The 27,896-nt window shown below is 44.0% G+C and overlaps 1 protein-coding gene across 7 annotated transcripts in view; it reads right to left on the reverse strand.

The window, feature by feature from the left end:
- AMPD2 (adenosine monophosphate deaminase 2) overlaps positions 1-27,896 on the reverse strand; it is a 353,387-nt gene that overhangs the window by 69,769 nt on the left and 255,722 nt on the right. For all 7 annotated transcript variants that reach the window (XM_069238351.1, XM_069238350.1, XM_069238353.1 and 4 more), the window contains 5 exons: positions 23,095-23,281; positions 22,114-22,255; positions 19,814-19,903; positions 6,721-6,850; positions 4,474-4,668 (listed from right to left, as the gene is read on the reverse strand). In XM_069238351.1, coding sequence (XP_069094452.1) covers positions 4,474-4,668; positions 6,721-6,850; positions 19,814-19,903; positions 22,114-22,255; positions 23,095-23,281 — 744 coding nt within the window. The remainder of the gene's footprint in view (positions 1-4,473; positions 4,669-6,720; positions 6,851-19,813; positions 19,904-22,113; positions 22,256-23,094; positions 23,282-27,896) is intronic.

The following is a 27,896-nucleotide window of genomic DNA, read 5'->3' on the forward strand; positions in this document are numbered from 1 at the left end:
ATAGTCCACCCCTGTATGAGCCTCGAAACCCTCCTCTCTGGTACTGCCCCTGATAGGTGGGTCTGGTTTGTGAGGTGGAAGGCTCTGGTGTTTGCGTACGAAACCCCCCTCTAAATTGTGGCTTTCTAAATGTGCCTCTGCTTTGTGGGGAGTAGAGCGCGCCCATGGCTTTGCCCGTGTCTGTGTCCTTCTTTAATTTCTCAATTGCTGTGTCCACTTCCGGCCCAAACAATTGTTCCTGGTTAAAAGGCATGTTTAACAAAGCTTGCTGGATTTCCGGTTTAAATCCTGAGCTCCGTAACCATGCATGACGGTGAATGGTTACTGCAGTGTTGACTGTCCGTGCTGCTATGTCTGCCGAGTCCAATGCCGACCTTATCTGGTTGTTGGAAATTGCTTGTCCTTCTTCAACAACCTGTTGGGCACGTTTCTGGTGTTCTTTGGGTAAGTGCTGTATAATGTGTTGCATCTCGTCCCAGTGTGCCCTGTCGTAGCGAGCCAGTAGGACTTGTAAGTTTGCGATCCGCCACTGATTGGCTGCCTGTGCTGCCACTCGTTTGCCCGCTGCATCGAACTTCCTACTCTCTTTGTCAGGCGGTGGTGCGTCTCCTGATGATTGAGAGTTTGCCCTCTTTCTTGCTGCTCCCACAACCACCGAATCTGGTGTCAGTTGCTGTGTTATAAACACAGGGTCCGTTGGGGGAGGTTTGTATTTTTTCTCCACCCTAGGTGTGATAGCCCTTCCTGTTACTGGCTCTTGGAAGACCTGTTTTGCGTGCTTGAGCATGCCTGGGAGCATTGGCAGACTTTGGTAGGAACTGTGGGTGGATGCCAAGGTGTTAAATAGGAAATCATCCTCTTTTGGCTCCGAATGCATTGCTACATTGTGGAATGTAGCTGCCCTTGATAGTACCTGCGTGTATGCAGTACTGTCCTCTGGAGGTGACGGCCTTGTTGGGTAACAATCTGGACTGTTGTCGGATTCCGGTGCATCATATAAGCCCCATGCATCCGGGTCATCCTGTGTCATCCCTGTATGTGTCGGTGACTGCATTGGGGGTGTTGTTACCGGGGACATCTGTGGTGAATGTAGTAGAGAAGGCTGTGGCGAAAACCTTGGTGGTGGTGTTTTATCTCTTGCCACCTTTGCCTTTGGCTGCATTTCTGACTCCTGAAATGCCAGCTTTCTTTTTATTTTAATTGGAGGAAGAGTTTGTATTTTACCAGTCTCTTTCTGGATATGCAGCCTCCTTTGGGTATGATCTGGTTCCCCCATACTTATTTCCTGCTCAAATCTATGTTCATGCACTTGGCCGGAAAGTCCTTGCTCTTCCGTGTAAGAGCCTAATTTCGGCTCCGAGGCTACTTTTTTCAGTACCAAAGGTTTCGAAACAGTCTTTTTCGGTTCCGAGGTAACTTTTTTTACCTTGGGTGTGTCGAACTCTGGGTGCCGAGATCTTTCAGAGCCTGAATCTCGACCGGAGTCGGATGTCTTCGGCAGTTGTGTGGCCTTTTTTGTGCCGATGTTTGGTCACTGTCTTTTCGAAGGGTTAACCCATGGCCTGCTGGCGGTGGCATCCCCTTGGCCTTTACTATCTTGGTATGAGTCTTGGATGGGGCAGTTTTACTCACAGTTTTCTGCGTTGTCGCCGGTCGCTCACTTTCGGAGTCGTCTGAATACGTTCCCTGGATGGAGATTCTTTCCTCCTCTTCGACGTCTATCTGTTCTCTTGGTGTCGACGCCATTTGCAGTCATCTGGCTCTTCGATCGCGTAGGGTCTTTTTCGATCGAAATGCCCGACAGGCCTCGCAAGTATCCTCCCTGTGTTCCGGTGATAGACACAGATTACAGACCAAGTGTTGGTCTGTATAAGGATACGTCGCGTGGCACTTCGGACAGAAGCGGAAGGGGGTCCGGTCCATTAGTTTCGACGAGGGACGCTGTCGGGCCTACCAGGCCCCGCTAAAGAGTGGAAGCCACGAAGGGCCGCCGGAGTGCTTCTACTATCGGTGTCGATATACTAACCAGTACCGAGCGCGAACAATACCGTCGAATTTTTTATATTTAGCTAACTTTCCCGATTCTAAATACAGAGCGAAGAGGAACACGTCCGAACCCGATGGCAGAAAGAAAACAATCTAAGATGGAGTCGACGCCCATGCGCAATGGAGCTGAAAGGGAGGAGTCCCTCGGTCTCGTGACTCGCAAAGACTTCTTCGAAGAAAAACAACTTGTAATACTCCGAGCCCAACACTAGATGGCAGGATAATGCACAACATGTGTATCTGCAGCTACACATGCCATCGAACATATATATATATATATATATATATATATATATACATATATATATATATATATATATATATATCACCCAAAGTCTTACAATGTTAATGTATTGTTCATTGTAGGGCACACTGCAGAAAGGTGTAGGCTGAAACCCTGGATGTCCCCTGGACACTTATTTCTTTGTTTTGTGCTGCATATTAGAATATCTCTACCAAAAATATCGTCTGACATAAATGTTCTGTCCTAACTTTAGTTTACAAAAATAATACTTCATCAGTTGAAAATGTTCTAATATTAACTGCAATGGGATGATATTTTTGTAAACCAAATTTAAGACAAGATATTTTTGCCACACCGCACTTAGGCCATGCTATTCTGGTGCCTTGTTTTTGTATTAAAATGCCACTGCCGATCCGTCAGTCCGTTTATTAGAGAACCATATATCAGGTGTCAACACTTGTGGTAGACAAGTAATTCGCTCATCAGTGCATCAGAGATCTTCTCCCTGCTTGTGTGGCTTAAAATGTACTGAATGATCTCTGTCTTGCCAAGTGAAGGTACTACTCTGTCAGTCTGTCTTATGTTTGTTTGTCGCTGGTTCAGCTGTGGCGAATGGGAATCCCTTTTATATTTCACGCACAAAACTGTAGGATTTATTACCTATTAGGCCAGGCACTCATACTTACATGGATTAAAACTGCTGCTACTGTGCAGCATAATGTCTTCAAGCCACTGACCTCAAAGGGCACAATTTTAGTCTAACGGTATGGTGTGTGCTGCACAAGGGTAACTGCATGGCGTGTACTTGTACCACCAACAAGCAAGCCTCTCCGATCAGCCGGAAGGGGTGCACCAGAGGCCACCCTGTTCATTCATCCTGGCTCTTCGGCCCTGGATAGACCTGTGGCTCCTCCTCGCTGATCAGAGAGAGATGAGATAAACAACCAGTGTATCGTCTTTACTGAGTCCATATCTAGTCTCTCACTGCCACATGCTCACCTACCTACACCTTCACAGCAGTTGGTATTTTTCACTCTATTAACCGTCACTCGGACGCATCTTGAGTAGTGTCTTCACATTGCAACATTGTTATGCTCAAAGGTGCACCTTCTTTTGTAGCTGAACTCTGTGGGCCCTTTGCTGCTCCTCACCTCTGTCATGCTGGCTTCTGGAGGGAGGCCATCCATCCAACGCCTGGCGCACCTGCCACAGGTAATATCCATCTTGCTTGCCCACCTCTGTCCTAGAATCCACCATAAATACTATAACCGAATCTGCAGTCATTTGGACGTTTGTCTCTTGTAATTTTTTACCCAGTTTCTATTTTGGAGTGGGAAGCAGAATAATGCTACAGTGGTGTCAGACATTGCTCCCACCAGCAGTGCAGAAACTTACAGTACTGACAATGTCTCCAGCGTTTGAAAATAAACTCTACCAAAGTGGTCAGGAAATTGGTGTCGGGCTCTGATCCCTGCTTTCTGCATCAGAACAGCAAAGGGCATTGTGGCCTGCTGGAAATGGCTTAAAAGATGCCCAGAAGAGACTGTATTGGATACTTTTCTCATTCTTTTACACAAACTTCTCTTTGCTGAAATCCTCTCTGTGAATTCAAAATGTTTTAAAATACAGAGCCTATTTTCAGACTGAAGGACAATATGTTATTTTGTTGAAAGTATCCTAGTGAAGTGGTTCCCAACCTTTTGACTTCTGTGGACTCCCACTTTATCCTTACTGGAACCCGGGGACCCCCACTGAATCCTTAATGGAATCCGGGGACCCTCCCAATGAGACATTACTGAAAAGTGTGGACCTAATCTGTTCAAATGATATAATTTTCTAAGCAGTCGCTGACCCCCTGAGGAGGTTTTGCAGACCCCTAGGGGTCCCCGGACCAAAGGTTGGGAACCACTGTTCTAGGGTATTCCAGCTGGTGAGGTTTCCCAAAGGTGTGAAAGTTAGTAAAAACCTATGCAGAAAAAGTACCATCCAATAAAGCTTCCCACTGTGCCACATTCTTCCTCAATCAACTCTTGCTTTCCTGTCCCCTGCTGTGGCCCAGGCACCTGATTCATCTTCTCTATTTCCCAGCCAAGTATTTTTCTTCCACTCATACGTTTGCTATCCTAACACATTACAATTCTTTGTTGAAACACTCTGCCAGATAGTTTGTGGTAGTGTCCTACCGCGTGCACATCCAGGGTATCCACACTGAGGTCAAAGGCAGAAAGGTGCATATTCTCGAACACCTCCTTTAGGGTTTGTTCCTTGCCATTCTCCACATGCACGATTTCACCTGCACACTTTTTCATTGCCCGCTTGATGAAGCGTAGAAGGTGCTTCTGGTTCATGCATGACGAGGCATGGATGTGCGTATCCACCTGAGGGGGAAGAACATGATCAGGGTCACATGCAGAAGGAAGTAATAGTTATTTGTCAGAAGCACAGGCTTCTCATACTCATGACATCTGATAACCCACCCCCTTCAAAAAAAAGTTTGTTATTAATGAGGAAGAGGTGCGTGAAGTAGGTTACCTAAATAGTCTGTTAAATGTTGCTTGACTTACTTGATCATCTTGCCTAGCATCAAATTCCAAACATGAGTGTTTAGCAAAGTTATGGATGGAATGCCATATTCTGATTTGCATGCCTCTGTCAGTGTCATGCAACAATCTTTGAAGTGAGACCGTAGCTGTTTCCATATAGCAGAACAGGCATGCAACAATCTACCTTAGCAAATATGTTTGACACTTTTCTCTATCTTATCACTTGCCCGAAGGTCACACGCAGTTAACGAACGCTTCCACGGTTTGCAATCCTGCTGATGTAATAACCCAATGATTTTCTGATAAGTAGTGTGTAAGCAATTTTTAGGGTGATATAGGTCACCTGTGATTGATGTAAAAATCTGAAATAATCGTAGGCAGAAAAGACTTGTCTTTGTTAACAACGTATATCTATGAAAAATCATAAACAGTTTATCTTATGGTAAAGCTTCTAGTTCATGGACTTTAAGCTCTGAAATTACTGCAGCAAAAACACTTTCATGAAAGGTGCTGTCCTGAAAATTGTGGAACAGAGTTCTGAGTGTCCTTCTGCATAACTTGTGGTGTTGACTAACCTGTTTTTCATTGTGTTCCTTGTGCTACTGGTGGTCATTTTTGTGGTGCAAGAAAACTGAGTTTCACAGCTTTGTGACATTGTAAAGGTGTGGCAGATGTTTTCGAAGCTGTTGCAGCTCCAACCATGTCTCTGCTGAAATTCTTTGTGAAGACAATAGTTGGAGCACTAGCATGTTCTCTTTGAACATGCCAGGAAGTTCGCAAGTGGGAAAGCCCTAGAAAGCACAGGCTGTTCCTTGGATGGAGAAGCCGCATTGTAAAGCTTCTAAGCTTTATTAGATGAAAGACTAAGGTTGGATGCATGGAAGAATTAGCAGGCAGACAGCTGAGTGGACAGGTGGACTTGTGACTGGTCACACAGTAGTGGGCATATGGTAGGTTAGGTGAAGGTATTGCTGCATTGGAACATTGATGGATAGATTGGAGAAAGAAATGATAAACAGCTGTGATAGTGTTTTTATATCTCGCCGCTTGCAAATGGCAACAAATCAACAGACAAAATGACATATCTGGGCTTACAGGCAAATCTGCTCTTGGTGGAATAAAGGATAGTTATTTTGCAAACAGAGAACGACTGAGTGAATGGAAGTCTTCAACAGTTAACAGGTGACGTGGGACTGGGGTAGTGGCTGGGTGGACAAACACTGGCCACGTAGTACGTTGGACTGTCGCAATGTCCTCATCTTAAATGCTCATGAGGTACAAAGAGAAAGCGGTCTTGGAAAGAACATGATAATGCATGCAAACGTCCTCAGACCATTCTTAGGGGAATAACCTGTGGAGTTGTAGGTAGGCCTGAAGGGAAGAGTCTTCTAAGACATTCACACATAGACATCTGCCAGAGCAGTGGTTCTACTAAACTCATATAGAAGACCAAGCTAACCATCCCTCTATAAAAATCCGATGGGTTACCAGGAGAGTAATGTACATGAGCGCCTATTCAGGCTGTGAAGTGTGCTGTTTCTATTCCCGGGGCAACTGGCTGTGGATAAGCAAAACCTAAAGTCCATTGGGAGGAGCTGACAGTAGATTAATTCAGTGTGGACCTTGGATGTTCTCACAGAGATGCCAAAAGACCCCTATCCACTTTTATGTCAAGCAGTCTGAAAACCGCTCCTTACTAATTTTGTCAAATGCCACTCAGACCCCCATTTCGCTTAGAGAGCCTGTCTGCATAATACAAAAGCCGAGATACGCAGCAAGTAATCTCTCTACTGACAGACAATTGTGTAACGAAGCCATGCCACTGTCAGTGACAGTTCTGTGTACAGACAGGAAGAGACAGGGAAAGTGGGGGGGTCAGACCCATACCTTGCGGATGTTGTAGAAGTCGCGATGGGGAACTTTCTTCTGTGCTGCCAACTCCTTCATCTCATTCAGCAGTACATGCATCTGGTACTTGGAGCTCAGGTACTGCAGCCGCCGGTAACAGAATGACTTTCTAAGAGAAAAAGGATTGAATATTAAGCAGTCAAGGAGTAGGAGTCTATTACATTCACCGAAAGGAGCATTCACCCTAAAGTCTGAGCACATAGTGGTGGACAGAGAGTGCAGAGCTTTTGACTACACCACTGCCTAGTAAAAGCAATCCATATGAAGAAAGTAGTGAAGTCGTGTCCTGGCTCCACCATTGCTCTGTGGCAATTTGACAAGGTCTTTTGCCAGTAATAAACTGACCTTTAGGTGGTTCTGCGGTCCCTTGTTCTCTCTTTGAGGCCTAAAAGATTTTTATTGCCACAGAGTTGAGTATTTGCCTTTACTCTTCAGTGATGATGTTCTACACACACCTTGGTATAACTATGTGTGAATAGTGTGAGACCTATTTTGACTGTTTCAAAGAAGTGAATTAGTTAATGTATAATAACAGCTTTGATGTTAAGTTTGCAGTTGTAAAGTGCACAGTTGGTGTACTTGTTATTCCTGAAACAGGGTGCAACTAAAGTTTGTGGCTGATGTGAAGTATACAGGTGGTATGAAGTCTATTACATACATTAAATTGGTACAAATAGCACAAAATGTATGAATAGTGGACAGTTTTTCAGTGAATACACATTAATTCAAAGAAAGATTCTCCACTGCAGAACCATCTACCAAGTCATTGTGGGGTTTTACACGAGTCATTGTAAGGAGTGACTTGTAAAACCCCAAACATTTTGCTTTATCGGCCCTTGAATTTAGACTCCACAGAAGACTGACCTTCCCTTTGTCTCAGCCATCATGCATGTATTTTGTTAATTGAACCAACATGACGCCCCAGTGCAAACCACACTCGTAACATCAGTGATGTCTAACACAGGACTGGTGTTTTCTACACTGGATAATGTTTTTACTAAAAGTGTACATAGAAATGTAAAAAGCTCATTGATAACAGCAAGACGAATTTGACTCTAGCAGTAGATTGAACAGATTTATTGGGAAAATATCAAACATATAGAGAATAAAGATCTTTTTTCATAGCTCCATCATTCAAGTGACTGCCAATATTCCAACATGCTAGAATAGATTACTAATAACGTCAGTGGAGCTGAAGCACATACATGCACAATCAACCAGCACTGATGCGTCTGAAACTCTTTCTCCATAGTGGCCCATAATATTTAGGGCATGTTTACCCGGAAGCCTTCTCAGGGAATTGTTCTAGTTATTGTGGTGGAAAGAGCGTCCCATCGTTGGGCACTAATGCAAGCTTCTTACCCTCTTGTTGGTAATGCTCTGCAATGGATGTCACTGTGGCCAAATTAATGAACTACTGTGTCATCACTTAGACAGGGACTAACTTCTCATCAGTGACAGCCCGACAGCTACTGAAATCAGTTATAACTCACGACCAAATCTCTGTTAGATGATAACCTTCATAAACCCCTCATCAACCTCTGCTTTTCTTCTCCATTATTCACTTTCTGTGGAATTATTTTTGGATACCAGTTGTAAATTAAGCAGATTTATTGCAAAGACATCTCACAGCTATGCGATAACCAGCTGTGCGCACAGCTTCATCATTCTAACTAGCAACCAAGATACTAGAGATGAGGTTCATCTGCACAAGTATATTACAATTAAGACTGTTTAATACATCTTCCTAAGTTTAGAACGACCCTGGAATGACACGATCTCTTCTCTCCATATGTATGTTTCTGCATTTAAGAAGGCTCTAAGAATCCCTAGATTCACAAATGTCTACATGTTTGCATGGCTGATCTTTGAATGAACTGAAAGTATATCTTCATTTCAAAATTATTTAGCATGTCTGGAACAGGTTGCACACTCATGAAGCCCTGCCACAGTGATAAATGGCCCAGCTTATATGGCTGTACTTCTTGGTGATACCACGTCCGTCCATTGGCTCCGAGCTGGTAGTTCCATGCCTAATGCTCTAACTGATGGAAGAACAGAGGATACAGAGAACTGCAAAGGACGGTCCTCAAAACGAATTACCGGACTCTTTCAAGATCTATGCCTCGATATGTACAGAAATGAGATAAACAGTAACCAACACAATTCTATCGGTCATGATGCGACCAGCATGCATAATTTGAAATCATCAATGACAAGCATAAGCCTGACAAGTTGAGGTGAGCCTGTTTGTTCCTAACATTATTAAAATCTTTTCTCATAAAGTTCACATGACACGATATGCATCATAAAATATGATTTATTTAGATTAGAAAAATAAATTATAGCAATATTACAAATCCTGTGAAACCAACCTTTTCCTATCTGTTGAACAAACTGATTGCAATTTACAGTACAGAAACAACTTGTCCTTTTTGTTTCCCATAGTGCAATCTTGTTCATTACTAAATCGGATGATGTTGTTTGCATTTTCTTACTAGTGAGACTCGTTTGGTTTCCAATTAAGTGCAGATGTGAATAGTGTTTTTTTGGAGAGCACAGCCAACACCTTTCGTGGTTCAAATAATCCAATTCTTCAAGGCTTGAAATAGATAGAGCCCAAAACTGCATAACCAAACTGTAAAATGCCATTAATCCATCCTCACTAGATTTCCACAACAGAGACGATCCTCACATCCCAGTCATTGAAGAAACATGCTTAGGATGGGCCTGCCTACCTTGAAGAATAGAAAGGCAGAGCACAGACCTTGCTCCTGGCTTAAAAAGTGGCTGGTTTTCCGAACCCTTCTAAATAATCTGCTATCTAAATAAATCTTCAGAATAGCGAGCCATGTCCCTGGCATAATATGATGTAGTCGGTCTGTTTCTTCTGTCTGCTTGTCAGCCATAATTGAATAAGGATGCCATCTATCCACTATCAGTTTAGATGCAGTTGCTCGAGGAGCTGCACCAGAAAGCGTACCTAGATTTTGAAACTTTACACTAATCATTAAGATAAAAGTAATCACGAGGATTACTACACAAAAAGGGTCCTTATTTTTCAGCCACGGGTGGAAAGAATGAACCCCACACACATGTCCAATTTACTGTGGTCCACCGTATCATAGGTGATGGACTGGGGATATTAGTGCTGTTTTTTTAGGCATTGTCTGTGGAGAGGGAGACTTCTCTAGTGTTGGCCAAGGCGAATTCCAGACTCCTCAAGGGTCAGAACCCTGACTGGTGATTATTATTATTGTTTTATGAACTTTTAAGGTGCATTGGTTACCACCCAAGGATTGCTTGTGATTGTGGAGAAGATGGTACTATTCCATATATTATTTAAGTTGTCTTGAAACTCCCCTTTATGTTGTTTTTCTTGGGAATGGTAGGTTATAAATTTGCCACTAGTTTGCCTGAGGTGTTTCTTACGGTCGCAAATGCAAGAATATTGAAACATACTATAAGGTGATTTTTTTTTAATTCTTTTTTTAGGCCAGATGGTGACACCTGTTCAAACCATTTAATGCTATCAGGAAGTCCTGAGCATTGACATATGTCTTTCCTTTTAGTGACAGTTGTCGAATGACAAGACATATAGAGGAATCCTGGGATTAAAGGGTGGGATAGGTCGTAATTTAAAGGGAGGGTCCGTGTTAGGGGACACCTGTTACAACAAATTCAAGGTGGAAAGTGAACTGAAATGACTGCTTATGTCTGTGACTTTTTTAGCAAAAGTGACATTATATCATTCTAGTGGTGAACTATAAGGACAAGAAAAGTAAACACTGATTGGTAACGTTATTTTTCCACAGTACTGACAAAGGTGTGGAGAATTACCAAAACCACAACACTACAGAACACTGAGTGAGGAAATGTCATTTGAAAATATGTTAACAGTGTGGCTGAACGTACTGAAATACACCAAACTGTATTAAGATTATAATTTACAAATATGAGGCCTTAAAAACCCTGCTGTTCTTCTCTATTAAATGTGTACTAATGTAAAGATTACCTTATAGATGGCAGTCGCTGTTAATTGAATTTATTCCAAGATGGGCCTCACACTAACATCCAGGAGAACACATAAGGCAGATAGGATAACAAACATGCAACAAGACTCGGACAGATCACATAATTGGTTCTCCATGTACTCGATGTGGGCAATTGCCACCAACAGCCTCTGCACACACGCGCATTTCCTTTCCACTGGGCAACTGGCTTATATACGGACCTAGAAATTGTGCAGACACATAGTGAATCCACCCGGCCTTACCCCTTATACACCAACATCATATAATCAAAGCACAGTGACTACAGCATAGCCACGTGACCGACAACAGGAGCAAAACACAACTCTGAACACATGATCAAAGGCTTCAGGCTGCGGTTAGTACTACAAAGCCAGGCAAATGCATGCATGCCAATAGGCCCGATGCAGGCGGGAGATTTCTGAAGCAAAAACATGCTTCATTTTTGCTGGCTCCCGTCTGAAATTGCCCCTGTTTGAATAGAAGTCAATGGAGGAAACACACCCTCTCGATTATTATTTTTTAAATCTCTCATATTCCGCTTCTTAAGCTGTTGGCATGAATGCCAGTGACAGAAAGTGCACTACACAAATGGTGTGTATATGTGTGAGAAATGTAATGCCGGAGAATCTAGCGCTCCCCTCTTGACTCGACTGGTCTGTTGACTCAAGTGTGATGAAAGTACTGGCTCTGGGAGGCGCGCTCCCAGGTAAAAAAAAAAAACTTCACACAAACAGGTCTTTGAACACACACTACGACCAACGTTGGCACCAGTCCTGGAATCTTGATCTAAGCAATAATGTTTGCAGAGTATGTGAACAGCTGCAGGTGTTTTCTTTCTGTGGGGAATGTTCCCGAGGAATTAATGATGTAGCGGGAGCAGCATCCTGCCCGGAAGAAGACCATTTGTTTCCCAGAACTGAATGCACGCGCCGCCCACCTGGCACCGTTTCCGCATTGGCGCTCGCAGCGTACGACGAAGAGGTCCTTATTTCAGTACAAGTGACAAATGCGGTGTTAGTTCGTCCATGCAATTAATAAATGTAGCGTGCAGGTTCCGGTTTCACGTGGTAAAAATGAGGGGGAATAACACTCAGCAACTATGTTATTTCCCCGTTTTCTGTAGGTTTTCTCACGCTGATACGCCAAGCTTTTTACTCAGGGGGTAGTGTCAGTGGACGGGGGACGCGTCGGGGCGCTACAATACCCCCATAAGATGTATTTTGTGATAAAAAGTTGTGTACAGGTGCTTTCAGTCGGGTATGGTGAGGTATTTGGCGAATTTCGTCAGGAATTTTTATATACACATCAAAAACGCACACACACTCTCTCTTTATTTGTTTTGAAAGTCCTCAAAAATGTTGGTTATTTTACAAAATATTGCGTTTTCTCTCACTGTGCACTCCTTCCAATCCGCATTCCTCTGCATTTTCACTGTCCCTTAGGCCCTGTCATGTACCCTGCTAGTCGTATAATGGATTTCACCATTATATGATCACAGCTTGATTGTTGGACAATCTGAAGCTTACACCCCTCAAATGTTACTAACCAAGCCACGCCCCTTCTTTTACTGGTGGCTTCACAAACTTTCTGTAGTGTGTTGCAGTCATGTGGTATTGGTGTGACAATATCAGTGTGCTGTAACAGTTACCGCACACTCACTCAGTGCCGTAAATGATCGTCAAAGATTTTGTTGATCTGAATCCCAGTTGTTAAACCATGCTGCGCCCAAAAGCTATCTTGTTTGATGAGGGATGGGCAGTTTTGGGGCAGCAGGATTACTGAAGATATCAAATTTAGAGGGAAACATTTCATCCACTTTCAAGGGTAAAAATATTCTGTCACACTTCTGCATTACCTGTGAACAAGCCACCATGAAATTAAGAACCACAACAGTGATGGTTCCTCTGCTATGGAGGAGGAGCGTCACCCCCGCCAGCAACTGCTGCAAATCCTTTAACAATGAAAAGATAATAAACTAGGTTTATTATGCTTTTATTGTTAAAGGGGCAGGGCACTGGGGGTGATGAGCAGTGAGGGGAATGCACTGTGCACTCCCCTCAGCGAGCATGTGTGTTTGGCCAAACACACATGCGCACTGTGCTCTCTCCAGCCCAACACTGTGTTGCCGGTCTGGAGAGAGCAGGCACAGGCTCCCAGTCTGCCTGGGAGCACCCTGGCTGGGCGCTCCCAGCCAATCCTAACGCTGATATGAGCAGCGTCAGGACTGGCCGCAGGGCAGGCTTGCAGCCTGTGCCTTGCTGACGGAGACGGAGGATCGGTGGCATAGCGACACGCCAGTACGTTTTTTTTTTTAAAAAATATTACTGATATTCCCAAATTCCATCCCCCTTTGCGCCGCCCGCACCCCGTCCCCTGTAGCTCCTGCGAGCCGCAACTGCACACAAATCAGAACTACTTTAGAGTAGGTGGTATAGGAACATTCTTTGAGCCTCTTCATCCACTACTGGCAGGTTTTCTGGTATTACCCACCTCTTAATCAGTCCCTACGGCCACAATGGAGTGGACATAAATGCCTCATGGGAAGGGTTGTTATTCTAACCTTTCATAATTAACCCGTTCTAAAGAGACTGCAGCTCAAATCATGACACTCCCTCTTGACCACACTTCATATCTCCTCTTCCAACAGATGACATCAAACGGGGCACTAGGAAATGGACTAAAACAGAGGACTTTTGCTTTCAGATCTACATTATGCCTCCTTTAGTAATAACCCAATCAAAACTATTCTGTGGACGCAGGTTACCAGATGTGAAAGTTCAGCAAGACTTGGCTACATTCTTTCTACGTATGGATTAAAGAACTACAGTTGAAGAGGCCGCAAAGTGTCCACAGTACAGCCGCTGAAAACCCATGATCAGGCAACACAATCTTTTTAATGGCACCATAGCTGCCAAGTTGTCCGGTTGTTTATGTATGACGCTTCTGTGTTTTCGGTGTATGTGTGACATTTCAATGCCATATGTGTGACATTTCGAGTGACACTAACACAAGCATAAAATAACGGATATGTCAATTCAACAAGATATGTTGAAGACTTTCAGAAATTACCCCATTTTGTGCAATGTAATGGTCTAGAAGCAACTGCATCACATTTCAACAGTTTATGCATAATCTCTAACCTAATTCCACTGTTTTTCTCTCAGAATAACAACAGTGAAATGCCTGTCCTCGCCTAGGCCCAGGATATAAAAGTCAGAATTGCTTACTGCACTAGCACTAGTAAATGGCAGATGGTTCCCAAAGGCATGGGATGAACATAACGTGAACAAAGCTCACCATAGTGGCATATACAAACAAGCATTTGCAATGCAATGGGTCTCGCATATTTCGAACAAGTTAATTGTCATCTTTTGACAACAGCGCCCACGAGCAAAAACAAAAAAAGCATGAGTGGAAATTGAGAAAAGACAACTTACCAAAATAAAATAAAGTTAGCTTTAAAAAATAAAACTTTGCAATTTTGTTTGTCCTGCTTGGCACGTTTTTGTCAGTCACAAGCCTTCTGTTTGTGGGGCACTCGAAGAAAGAACAAAATAGTACCTCGATCACGTCTGGAGCAGCAGAAGGGCACTAATTAAGTTGAAATCAATTAGAGCTTGATCCCTGCTCCACACAGAGAAATGAAAATGATGCCAGACACGCCTTGACAAATTACGAGTCTGTAAAGAAGAGTGCCACGCAAACCAACAAATGGTGAGCAACAGGCGGGCTCCAAGCCCTTTACTGATCACAACAGTGTCTTGCATACGAGATGCATATGCAAGTTCATGCACTCGCAGGCTCGACCCTAAAAAAAGAAAAAGAGGGGCTCTTATTTCAAGGGGACAGGGCAATGGTGATGGTGTTGCACTTTTGCTAATTTGATGTGTGATGGATGTGGCATATTAGTTCATTTGAGGGGAAAACGTACCTTTTTGATTCACCATAATTGCATTCCATACCTGAAGCCCCCATTAGCTAAAATTTACCCCAGATTACTGAGGTGCCCGCAGTGGCCAAACTTGCACTAAAAAGGGAGTATCCATCATATGTGATATGATCATCCAAAACTAGTTGTTTTAAGCCAATAGCCCAAAACTGCACTCTGGGACTTGCAGTAGTGCTTTTCACTGGGGCTCTTGGCTAAAAAGTACCACCTCACTAAAGGTGTATCACAGAATTCAATTTTTTAGACAAACCCAATCAGCAGAAGTGGTGGCAAAGTGCAGGGGATGTGCAGGACTCGGAGGTCAGAATTTCTGCAGCTGCCATGATTTCATGGGAGTTAGTTGCTGTGCTCTTATTTCTTACAATTATCTAAAATTCAGTTGCCAACTTGTATTGCAAAATGTAAAAGAAACCAAGCAGATTACATTCTGTGCAGCACTGATTCCTTCTGGACCAGTTGAAACTCTGTTAACTGCTCAGCCCGGTTCTCACTTGGGCTGCTAGGTAGTCATAACATGCAGACAGTAAGAGCACCTGCAGTATGTGCATCAATTGCCCCAGGGAGTGATTATCATCTGCCAAGGACCTCCAGCATCTGTGTCCCCACACAGTACCTGGCCTAACAGTGGCCCCTTCCTGGACACGCATCTGTGGCTGCATGATACACAAGATTAGGTGACCACCTGCAATGCATGTATTATTGGTCCCCCACAGTACAGACATGCCTGGCCCCTCACAGTACATGCACCCCTGGCCTTTCCCGGTACATAATTAATTATTCCAGAAGTTAAAAGATGAATGACTTCTATTGTTATACTCCCGCTGTGGCGATCTGACCACCGCATCACTGGTGGTCCAACCACCAGATTACGATCCTGGCGGGCGGACCACCAGGAGACCGCTGCCACCACCAGGATCAGGGATCCAGATGGGTTGGTGGCGATGAAAGTCGTGGTCAGCCACGGCAGTGCTGATTTCGGCACTGCTGTGCTGATCACGACTTTCCTTTCCGCCAGCCTTTCCATGGCGCGGTCCCTGCCATGAAAAGGCTGGCAGAAAGGGAGAGTTGGGTCCGCATGAGAGCCCCTGCACTGCCCACGACTATGGGCACTGCACTGACCACGACTGTGTCGTGGGCAGTGCTGAGCCCCCTCCCCCCTGTCAGCACCCTTGGGATGTGCACTGTCTGCTATGGCATACAGTGTGCATTCCGAGGGTGCTATGTGCGACGGCATTGGCCGCGGCTCCCTGAGAGAGCGGAGGCCAATGCCACCGCACTGTTTCTATCGGTCAGCCCGGTGGAAAAATCTTAATACGATGGTGGTGAGGCCGCCGGCTTGGCGGGCGCCTCCCCACCGCCGTTTTACTGGACAATACTTGGGTTTCTTTGAACAGTGATACTATGCAAATGCAAAGCTCTCTTCAGAGGATGGTTTTAAGATATGGCAGAATACCTCTGTTGAAAGTATCGATCCAGATCAGTTTTTAACTTAGAATAAGAGCTGTAAAATGGAATTAAGAGGGTTATGGAAAAGATGACAGAACATCATGGAGTAAAAAGTCAAATCTATAGGCAAAAAACGAAAAATGTCAACAGTAAAACCACAACAGAAGATAGAGCCATTGTTTGTAAATAAATACATATTATAAGGTTGAAATCTTGGATAATATGAGGACAAATGCTTCAGAAAAAGTGTAGAGATTTGTAGAAGAGGGCCTGAATTCAAGTGATCTTTATAGAGTGGAATAAAAAACAAATATAGAGAGTTTTCTGAACTTTAGCATGAGAGAGACTGGATGATGCCTTAGGTGTACTGTGTAGTAGCTACTCAAAGGCACCTGCTATGTTAAAATTACATACAAAGCATTTAGTTGTAGAAGTTACATAGTACCATTGAAAGAAACATAACAACAAGAGGTACACCAGTGACAACTATTAAACTAGCATGCAGACAACCAGGTTTTCAGAGACCTCCTAAACATCAATATATAAGATTCTGTACTTAGGGATATAGGAAGAGAGTGCCGGCATATTGCATCATATACTTAGAAAGACTTACCTCCTTACACCGTATCTGACAAATATAGGGTAGGGGATAAACAAACAGACCTGCTTGACTGAGCACAAAAAGTGTCTAAAGAAGCATTACAAACATTTGAACTCAGAAAACAGATAACCTGATAGATAGCCATGTGGGTGAACGTTGTGGCTTTAACATAACTCTGAAATGGGAAGCCAGTGCAACAAAATGTGATCACATCTACCCACACTGGTAAATAAAACTGTATTATGGACACGTGGTTTAAGAACTTTGCTGGGGCTGCCAAGTATATTTAGTTCCATTAGACCAGTCAAGGTTGGACCACAGTGTTGATGACTTGCCTTGCTAAGTAACCAAAGTTAAGTCGCTGTGGTTTCAAAGTTGACTAGGCTTTTTTTTCAAAGAGTCAAGCAAGAAGCTTTTAATTTTATTTAATGAAAACAAATGACCATCCAACCACAGATGAGAGAAAGACAATCATTCAAAAAGGAAGATTTTGATGTATCCTCTCTGGACTGGTGTGTTAAAGGAGACCAACAATTAACTGTGTGTCATCTCCACTAGAGATTGAGGAGCAGCTGGAAGCTCGAGCCATGCTTGAGCCTGAAAGTTGGCTCTGGCTTAGCTCGAAGTCCTGTTGAAATGTCGAGCTGATAATGAGCCGAGCTCTCATGTGACTTATGTCTGTCTCCCTTCCTCCGTATGTCTCTTCCTTGCTTTACCTAGGATGTGGAGTTACGGTCCAAGCTGACGATTGTGCAACAGAGGAAGTGGGGAAGCAGGTTTGAGTCTTGGCGTTGGCTCAACATCCTGTGTTTCTGTACAAATCACTTAAGCTCCCTATTCTTATAAACAATGCATGTGACATTGTGTAATGTAACTGGCACTCATGTAGCTATAATATCTTTGGGTTGAGTTTGCGCTATATTTTATGAACTGTATTAAAATGCACTAAAAGGTAAAAAAAAAAAAAAATTAACTTGAGGTAAGACAACTAGATACCCATTTACTGTCTGATTTTTACAAAATGAAACCAGCTGTGCATTGTTCAGCCAAAAGGAGTACAATCAGTCTAGAATGGAGCCTTTATAACCTGCTTCAGACTATCTGGTGGCAAAAATGGTATGGTCGCCGGATTAATCTAAAAGCCTATGGACCTGATTTAGATTTCGGTGGAGGGGTTACTCCGTCACAACAGTGACGGATATCCTGTCCACGGAACTATAAATACCATTATATTCAATGGGATATATATATATATTTCGGCAGACGGGATATGCGTCACCCTTGTGACGGAGTAACCCCTCTGCTGAAATCTAAATGAGGCCCTAAGTATCCAGAGAGCACTTTCATCCATTTCTTTCCAAAGGTCCTTCAGCACAGACAGGACCACTAGCTGTGTGCTGTTGCCAAGGACAGGCCAAAAAGCCCATCTGGTTAGTAACGTTTGAAGATGGGAGAAGGGAAGTTTCTCTAGTTGCGTCCAAAAGTAAGGGAAGAGAGACACTGGATGCAATTGATCAAGTTGCCTGTATTGAATGATGATTTCTTTAGGAAACCCTTTACGATTGTGGATTTAATGCAATGGGCACCTCTACTTTTGTTAGAGAACTACTGAAAAGCAGCATGGGTCTTGCTTGAGGGTTTTGGCAGGGCACAGGTTATTGGGGACCCCGAGAGATCCTGTTGGAAATGGCCAAAATAAGGTCAAATTCAGAAATCAGCTTAAAGCTGTCTAAAGCTATTAGAGACCGAAGGCAATTCAGTTTTCAGAAAATTCTTTTTGATCAGATTTTGGATATCTTATATGCAAAGAAAAATGGCCGATCTTTACATTGCTGTATGAAGAAGGAAAGACAGTTGGACAGGTTGAAAACTCACTTTTTGAGGCTTTACATTTTTGAGCAGATATAGGGGCATTCCTGAACTGGTTAGAAAAAGTTTGTTTTTTAGCCATTTTGATTTGTTCACGTATTTTGTCACTCCTCTTTGAGTTGACAGATGTGAAGTATCAATTTGGGTAATTCTGGGGAGAGCCAGCTATTGGATTCTGTATGTATTCCCAAAGATGCTTTCATATTTAGCAAGAGAGGTGGGCTATTTTATAGCCTGCATAATTCCAGTATTCAACAGTTAGGAATGAACCCTGGGATCAATATTTCCTGGAAATGCACACTCCCCTCAAAATGTTTCGCTACAACGCATTTTGTGCTAAAATATAGCCTTTGCGTAATTATGCATAATTTCACATATCTTTACCGAATTTCGAACACCCTTTCCTAGTCAAGAGGTGAATTAGATAGTCTACAGTTTTAGGCACACACAGGCAAACAGGATTGCCTTTGGAGTGCGACTGGCATAGCACCAAGGTCTGTTAAGCAGTCTGCTGGTGGGCACATGACCACCCACATGACTCCTGAAGCTGAAAACTAAACCACTAAAAAGAAATATGGTGACAGAATAGATGACAGAAAATATGCTGAAGATGACAATCATAACACAAGGGAAATACACAAAGGAATATTCACAAAACCGGCAATTACATTCCCTGACCAATTCACATAATTGTAATACAATCTCATTGCATTATCTAAAAAGTTCTAATAGTTTTCCAAGGTGGTAGGTCACTACGCTAAAAGAAGTGATTCTGAAGAAAAATGCAAGGTAGGGATGTGCCTGATTTTAGTTGTATGGAGAGTCAAAACAGCCTAAATTTGTTGGTGGTGTAAAGTTGACACATATTCTGAGGGTGTACAGTTTGCAAATGATGCAAGGGCTAATTTCACCAGTTTTTATTGAAGAACTGTTATGCTTATGAGTCCTACACATACAAATCACTCTCTACAAACCCGTCTTCCATGCACTCAATCCCCATGGTCTAAAATTTGGCTCGTCTTTCCACTAAGCCACACCTTTCTCAATCCCACTCTGACCCCTTCCTGCTCCTAACACCACCCCACTCTGCTCTGGTACCTTTCCCCATATTCTTCCGAAATCTATCCATTCCTAACACCTCCACGTGTCTAAACCTGAGGCCTTTTGTCTTACATGGGACCGTTGATAATTAAAGCCATGAGGACGTTCATATCCGCCACGAACTCCAGGAGGTCCAGGTAGGGCAGGTCCATCTCCGTGCTCCTGCAGGTGAGAAAGGTACACGTTTGAGGACATGGGCAGATGTGGGTGCAGTGGTGGATGTTGAAGGACAGAGCATGTACAAGTATTATTAATCTAAGCTAATAAAAATGAGCAAGTGTGAGCATGTGGCCGGAAACTGGGTGCCAGAATAGGTTTTTGTAGAAAGGAAGCAATCGATAGTGGAGGTATTCTTGAGAATCAGTAAGTCATGCAGGTGTGACGGCCTAAGCGGAAATAAAGAGGCAGTACATGTGATGCGAATGGGTGACACTGAGGAACTGGAGATAGTGTGTGGGCTGAAATCAAGTGAGTCTTTTGGCAGTAATCATGATATCGAGCAAGTATCCGAGCAGGTGGATATCTCACAACAGAGCATATGTGAGCAAGTGGTTGGGAATCCTGACCTCACAAAGCATGGGATTATGGATAAGGGAGAGTTACAGAATAGATGAGACCACATGGGCTGAAACAAGAAGGCACGGCATGTACAGTGTGTGTCCAGGAAGAATGATATTGGCAGGGGCAGATATTCATGCATAGAATTAAAGTGGCGAGAGTTATAAATTAAGCAGTTGGGAAAGGACTAAGTGTGAGCTAGTGCACGGGAAAACGAGGTGGGGCAAGTGTGAGTACAAAAGCAAGAAATAAGGGCAGTACACAGATAGAGTTGAAGGAGGGACACGCAGAGCAGGTAGGGATGGATGGGCCGAATTCACAAAATGACATATGTTCGAGCATAAAGGCGGGAATCAGGAGACATAGCATGTGGATGGAAATCACACAATAGTGGATACAGATGCGGAAGTCGTTTTTCACCACACAGATGCAAACAATGCTAGATGCAAGCAAATGGGTAGGAGCCAGGAGGTGATTTCATGTCTCCATGCAGATGTGATTTGCATGACGGTGTAAGTTTGTGAGTGTGTGTGAGAAAACCCAGGACCTCAAGCATGTGAGCCTGTATGAGCTGAGAGCACACGACAACAGAGTTGTGAGCAGGTGGACATAAATCTGGAGATGCTACAGTGAGAATGTGAGGACAAGAATAACCAATATTGGTGTGAGCAACTAGATGTGAATCACAGGACAATATAATTGTCATCACGTAGATACAGGTTTGAGAGTGTGAACAGAACTCAGGAGAAGGTGCAGGCAGAACTCAGGAGAAGGTGCAGAGTGAAAGTGTAGACAGGACTAACGTGACAGCACTGAGAGAGTGTGGAGGGAATTGGTAGGCAGTGCGGTGTGAGCAGATGGGTGCACATCAGGAGGGGATGCATGGTGTGTGTGGACAGGAATCACATGCGGGGGTCGGGGTAAGTGTGTTGATGGGAATCGCAAGACACTAACTGGCCTGACCACAGACTGGTGTAGCATGCGGGGGGAGGGTTATTATGAGGCACTCCATGGGTGGGCATGTGAAAGGGAATCACAGGACAGTGCAAATAAGATCACCTGGAGGGTAATTATAAGGCACCGCAGGTGTGAGCTCATGGGAGGGAATGGTGAGGTAGCTCAGGTATGAACGATTGGAGAGACTAATGAGGCAGCGCAGGTCTGAGCATGGGGTGAGTGGGCAGGAATTACATGATAGTAAGATGTGACCCTAAATATAGAATCATGAGGCCATTTAGATGTTAGAGCACCGATGTAGGGACAGGAGGCACAAATGTTAAAGACGCCAGGGGATACACAGGAATCATGATATTGTAGATGTACAAAGGTGCTCTGCGTGTGTGTCCACATGTGTCATCACCTATGCCCTATACTGACAAGAGCCATGTAAGCAATCTTTCTTCACAGCAGAAACGCATAAGTTACAATGCCTGCATAGAGAGAAGCATACTACATTATACATGAGTGGGAGACAGAGAGTCATCTAGATGAGATGAACCATGCACCAGGGAGAGACACCACAGCACTAGGTGTAACAGGGAACCATTGTATCATAATGAAAAAGAAAATGTATATGACAGCATGAATAATTATGATGTTAACCAGCTGTTGCACCACAGCCTTAAATGTCAAAACCCTAAAAATGCATGGGATCCTTCTCCCTCATAACAACCCCATAGATCTCAAGCGCCAAGATCCACCCATCTCCCGGCTCCCTTATGGGACTCAAAGACCTCATTCATCATGTCTTGTGAATTTAAAACCTCTCTCACACTGGGCTCTTAGGCCCTCCCCCACTGGCTAGAGTTTCTTACTTGTCCATGACATCCTTCTTGTTGTACACATGGACCACACCATTCACCATCTTGAGACCACAGCCCATGTCCTTCGGCATAGATTTGGGATCAAAATTGTCATATGGGTGTTGATGGGCAAATGGGGATCGCATAGAGATGTCTGTAGAAGAGAACAAGTGGAGAGTACGTTAAAGGGGAGCACGGGGCCAATGTAATCACCAAAGTCCCTGCTCCTTGCCCATTAATCATTCCTTTTTCCTGCTGTCCTCAACCAGAAACCAGGATAAGCTAATTACAAAGGCTGCAGACATTACCACAGGCTTGCCCATCCCAGGATGTACATCGCCCATGTGGCACTGCCCCAGGTTGTCCCATCTCAAGTTTATTTGCCCAGGCTGTAACTTTTCTATAGTCAACCAGACAAGTTCTCTGTCTTGCTGCATATGCCCTGGCTGCCCTTCTCCCAGATTGTTACTCCACTAGGAGTGTCCTCCAACAGACTGCTCCTTCCCCAGGCTGTTGATGATGTGCCCTCTGACCCAGTCCGTTTGGCCCACAAGTTGTTCTACAAAGGGTTCCAACTACAGTCTTTTTCCACTCAAACAAACCATCAAAAGCTCCAGCTGCACCAAGCTGTCCCTCCACCAGGCCGGCATCCTGCACCATTCCTCCTTTAGGTTGCCCCTCACCAGGAGTGTTCTTCATCCTAGCGATTAATCTCACAGTCCTTTCTGCCACCACACAATCTGTCACACATTCTGTCCCCTGCCTAGTCTGACCCACTGACTGAAGAAGCCTGTTTCTCTCCTAAGCCACATTCCATATACCCTGCCCCAGGACCATTCTATCTTCCCCCGTTACTCTGCGCGTCCTTCTTTATATCCCATATTTCTCCTCTTGATCCTTCTACTATCCCCTGGATTTATTTGTCTCAAACAAAAGCCCTTCCATTCCTCCCAAAGGGTGTCTCTCGTCCTTCATCCCTCTTCTGGTCCTCACCTGCTTCCTCTGGACTCTCTGGTGTCTCCTCATGTTCCTCAGTCTCCTGCGGTTTCCCACCCAGCTCTTGCAGGTACCGTGCAGTAGTCTTGCAGAAGCTCTGTAGGGACAGGGCCATGTACTTCTCACGGATAAAGAGTGCCTTTACCACACTCTTAGCTGCATCAAGGAGGTCTATGAAAGGTACCTGAGTGTTGGTGGAAAATGGCAGAGTTTAAGATTCGGACTTCTGGGAGAGCACAAGTACAATGAGTTTATGCCACATTGTACACACTACTTAACCCCTTCCTTAAGCCGCTTGAAATAATTACCCTGTAACATTTGTATAAACCTCTTTACTTTCTTATACAAAGGCCCTTCCTATTTTGGCACACACTCAAATCCTCTTAGTTCTGCTTTCAGATGTAGCAAATAATAACTTTGAGAACCTTCGATGGTGACGCCCACAAGACCTAGTGCTCTGTATGCTTGTTATGGGCTGCGTGTTTTTAGGGCATACTTAGGAGTGTTATTTCTAGCTTCAGACTTTTTCAGCAAAGATCAGCCAGTGTAAGAATTCAGAGAGAATTATTTGCTTTTCCCAGAGGTATGCATTGTCATTTGCCACCAAATGGAGGACTGATGTCCAGCTCCCTGACTGCCACGTAGTGCGTGTAGCTCATGGTGGTGGACCATGTCAATGCTAGCCTTCTCTGCAGTCAGCTGAGCAGTAAAAGCATCCATGAGATGGTACGGTTGGTTTGAACTGGTATATATACATGTCCCCTTTGCCTCAATTAGAACACACACAAGCAAAACATTAACAAAGGTACAGCCTACGGGCCACTTTTCTTCCTCAGGATAAATACAGGCAAAAAGGACTACAACATGCAATTTAGGATCTTGTGCGTTACCAAGGCGTTTACAAACGTTAACTTTCAGGCAGCGAATTCTATTTCTTGAGCAAGTAACATAGAGGGAAAGCTCTATGAAGAAAAGAGCAAGCATACTGCTCCTTCCAGAGGTATGATCTCGCAGAATGATTGAACCTGAATATCATTACTGCGCATAACGCAAATCAAACCACTCCTCCAAGCTATCTGGCAGAGTCACAAACTCTTGAAAATGGCAAAATATCAATGAACTGTGGCGATTCACACAGGCACAACAAAACTTCCATTTCACCTCTTCTGACTTAAAAGTCATATTTTATATTCAAGCCCTAACGTTTTTAATGAGTTCTGTCTTTCTGCATGTCACAGGTTTTTTTCAGTGGCGGTTTCTGTGTAAGGGCGTAGGGGCTACACCCTCTTTACTTCCAGGGTGAAAAAGAAAGCAATGTGCATTGCTAAATCTGCCTTTATTTTATTTTTTAACCTGTTATGTACCCTTACAAACAGAAACTTGAACAAGGGGCTTCTCTCTACGAGACTGCCGCTTTTTATAAATTTGCAAGTCGCTCCCCTGGTGGGCGGGCCCAGAGTCTAGAGAGTATTTTGCCGGGCTGACAATCTCTCAGCCCTGAGGTCTGTGAGGTCATAAGCTCAGCAAAGACCTTCCACAAGGGCCAGTCTCCAACCCTTGAGGACATGGGGATAAAGTTAGCCCTGGGCGCTTCAGACCCAAGCCCTGAAGCGCTAAGCCTCCACGTCAGTCAGGTAGTGGAGAGAGTATTGTCACCCCACCTTCCCACCTCGTCACAGGGTGGGGTGGGACTCACTTGTGACGAGATGGGAAAGGGTGTGGTAAGACACATTACGCAGACTCGCATTGATGTGTCTGTGACTGCTTCCCGTGTGAGTTCATCCTGGACTCCATTGTAGCGCCGGCATGCATGTTTCTGCTCAGACACATGATTTATTTACTGCCAGGCCAGTGCCAGGCCAGCTACGGTGGTGCCAGTACCAGTGGGGGAGCAAAGGTCAGTGAGCCCGAGATGGTGAGCGATGACACCCTCGCAACGCTACCCCACTGTCTGAGCAGCCGCTGCACTAATAGCCAGACCCCAAGGCTTGTTCGAACGCAGAGTAGAACCTGCGCATTCCCAATGGAGCAATATGTGGCGTGGTACTGAAACCAATCTGGATGCGTCTGTCCTCCACCCTGGGCTCCTGGTCCATGTCAGAGCAGCCTGAGCCTGCATGCCTCCATCAGAGCTGCTGCCTGTTCCTGTAATGGATGTTTTTACACATGCAGTCACGTTTTAAATGCGTTTACCCGTTTCCAGTGCAAGACGGATACATGTGAACCCTGGTTTATGCTGCTGTGCGTGTGTTTAAGTGGACAGGCAAGAGCTTTTGGTAAGTAAATACTCATTTATGATGGACATGTGGCATAGTTAATGGTCACTATTATTTTAGTATTTTTTTCATGGCAAATAACTGATGTTGGCAGCTAGCAAAGCAACACACGGAGAGTAGAAGTAAAAAAATGTTTAATTCATTAACATAAAAGATTGTGCTGGAAATGCACCATTTTATCCCATAAAAAAAACATGGGGACTCGAGGCTGGCTTACCAAATAACTCCATGCCCACCGAACGTGAACTCGCCCCTCTCTTCCCCACGCTGCGGAATCCCAGCCCCACCACTCTCAATCTTCACCATCCGCCACTGTTTTAAAAAAATATATTTTGCTTCTGCTTGGCGTTGCACACTGTGCAACCATCAATATAGACTCAAGCCACACTTTTACAGTGTGCATTTTAAACGAAAAAGGCACATTTCATTTTATTTTAATTTTGAAAGCTTCTGATTGCCTTAAGGATAGTACTGGTGGAACACAATGTCCCACTGAATGGAGACTATAACAATATGGGCCAAAAATAGCAGAAAACGCATGCAATAAGATCCTTGCTTCCAGGGATTTGCAAGCATCGTAAAAGTGAGTGAACGCATGCCAGGACTGGCTGTTGTACTCGCGAGCAAGAACATAACCCCAGGCCCATGCCAGCCAGCGCCATGAGCCCTTGTATAGCACTATTCACTTAATAAAAGAGCATTTGTTTTACCATCTTTAGCACTCCACCCTCTTTTTGAGAGAATTACAAATGTGCTCGACCAATATTTTAACAACTTTGCACTTTATAATTAATAAAAAAATAATTTTCTTACGCGAGTAGGTAGGTGGGAAAAATATCCCTGTTGCCCATTAAGTACAGCCACCTGGAGTTTTCCAGGGGTTGATATCTCGAAGTTCCCCCAATAATATCCCCAAGCCAGGTTTTGTTTTAGCAAGTTAGTGTTACCAAGTTGGATTTTTTAGCATGTGCTAGCGTCACCTAGTTAAGTTTTGATTTAGCATATGTTAGTGTCACCAAGTTGTGTTTTGCTTCATCACTCATTAGTATCCCCAAGTTAGGCTTTGTTTTAGCACACGTGTTAGTCTTAAAAAGCTGGGTTTTGTTTTAGCACGCAGGTTAGTGTTACCAAATTGGGATTTGTTTTAGCACACGTGTTAGTTTTACCAAGCTGGGTTTTGTTTTAGCACACAGGTCAGTGTAACCAAGTTGGGATTTGTTTTAGCACACGTGTTAGTTTTACCAAGCTGAGTTTTGTTTTAGCACACAGGTCAGTGTAACCAAGTTGGGATTTGTTTTACCACACGTTAGTGTAATTAAGTTTTATCCCACTTTAGCGTCAATAAGTAGGTTTTTGTTTTAGCATACGTTAGTGTTAACAAGTTGGGGTTTCATTTAGCACAAGTTAATGCCATCAAGTTGGGTTTTGTTTTACATGTTAGTGTTATCAAGATTTCTTTCAGCGCACATGCAATGAACCACACAAGAGGCATGTGATGGACAAACAAGTGTTGTCCTCTTGTTTACTCCAAGCCTCTTTTGCATCGTTCTTTAGTCTTCCTATTTGGGACTGTGGTTTGCATAAGCCCTGCCTTATTAATATGCCATCCTAGATCCCTCACGGTATTTTGCAAATCACTAAGATTATGGCTGCTGGTCACGAGGGCGACCGGCCTCGTTTCTAAATGCCCTAATAAGTAGCACATGCAGAGCCTGACGCCATCTCTAAACTCTGGAATGCGGCTCCATCCTGACAGAGAGGCCGTGTCTCGGCCAATTCAAGCCCCCTATGGCGCTTTAGGTCACACCCCGATCATCAGGCGGCAGAAAGCCATCTTTCATTTATTTTGTCTCCACTGAGCTTTTTCTCTTGTTGTCAGTCCCGGCAAACAAGTTCTGTAATCCTCTTCATAGATTTATTTTGTTCTGGCGGTCTGGACAATCTGATCTTTCAAAGACCAGAAGAGGGGACGGCTGCTGAAGTCTCTGCCCTCCTTTCCGAGAGCTCTCCTAAGTTGAGACCTTGCCTTGCTTTTATTGTCTATATTAATGTCATCTGCCTCGATTCAATATCATCCTGCCAACAGATAATAACACAGTCAACTGGAGCTTCACTCTTGCCACTCGATGGGGCCGTTCTCTCTTGGTCTTCTGGCTGCACACGGTCATTGCCAAGAGAGTGTTTTCCTTGCCAAGAGCCTTAACTATCAAGCCAGCAAATGCCCACATGCACAATACTGCGGGACTGTTGATTTGATGCAGTAATCATTAATCCTTGGTCTATAAAGGATTTCCCAAGTTTTCTACAGACTTCTCATGTGCAGGGCTACATCTGAGGAGTAGAACTGCAGAGCAGCTGAGATATCTCTCATAAACCTATGACTTCCACTAGGACTCGTAGGTTAAAGACTCCTCTCTCTGACTGCTGGAGGGATGCTGACAATTGGTTCCATTCAAAAATAATGCCTGCTATTTGGACTAGTCTCTAGCTGCTAAAGAGCAGCTGAACAGTGCTCCCATGTCA

The sequence above is a fragment of the Pleurodeles waltl genome, chromosome 6 (assembly GCF_031143425.1).
Source record: "Pleurodeles waltl isolate 20211129_DDA chromosome 6, aPleWal1.hap1.20221129, whole genome shotgun sequence".
Lineage (NCBI taxonomy): Eukaryota > Metazoa > Chordata > Amphibia > Caudata > Salamandridae > Pleurodeles > Pleurodeles waltl.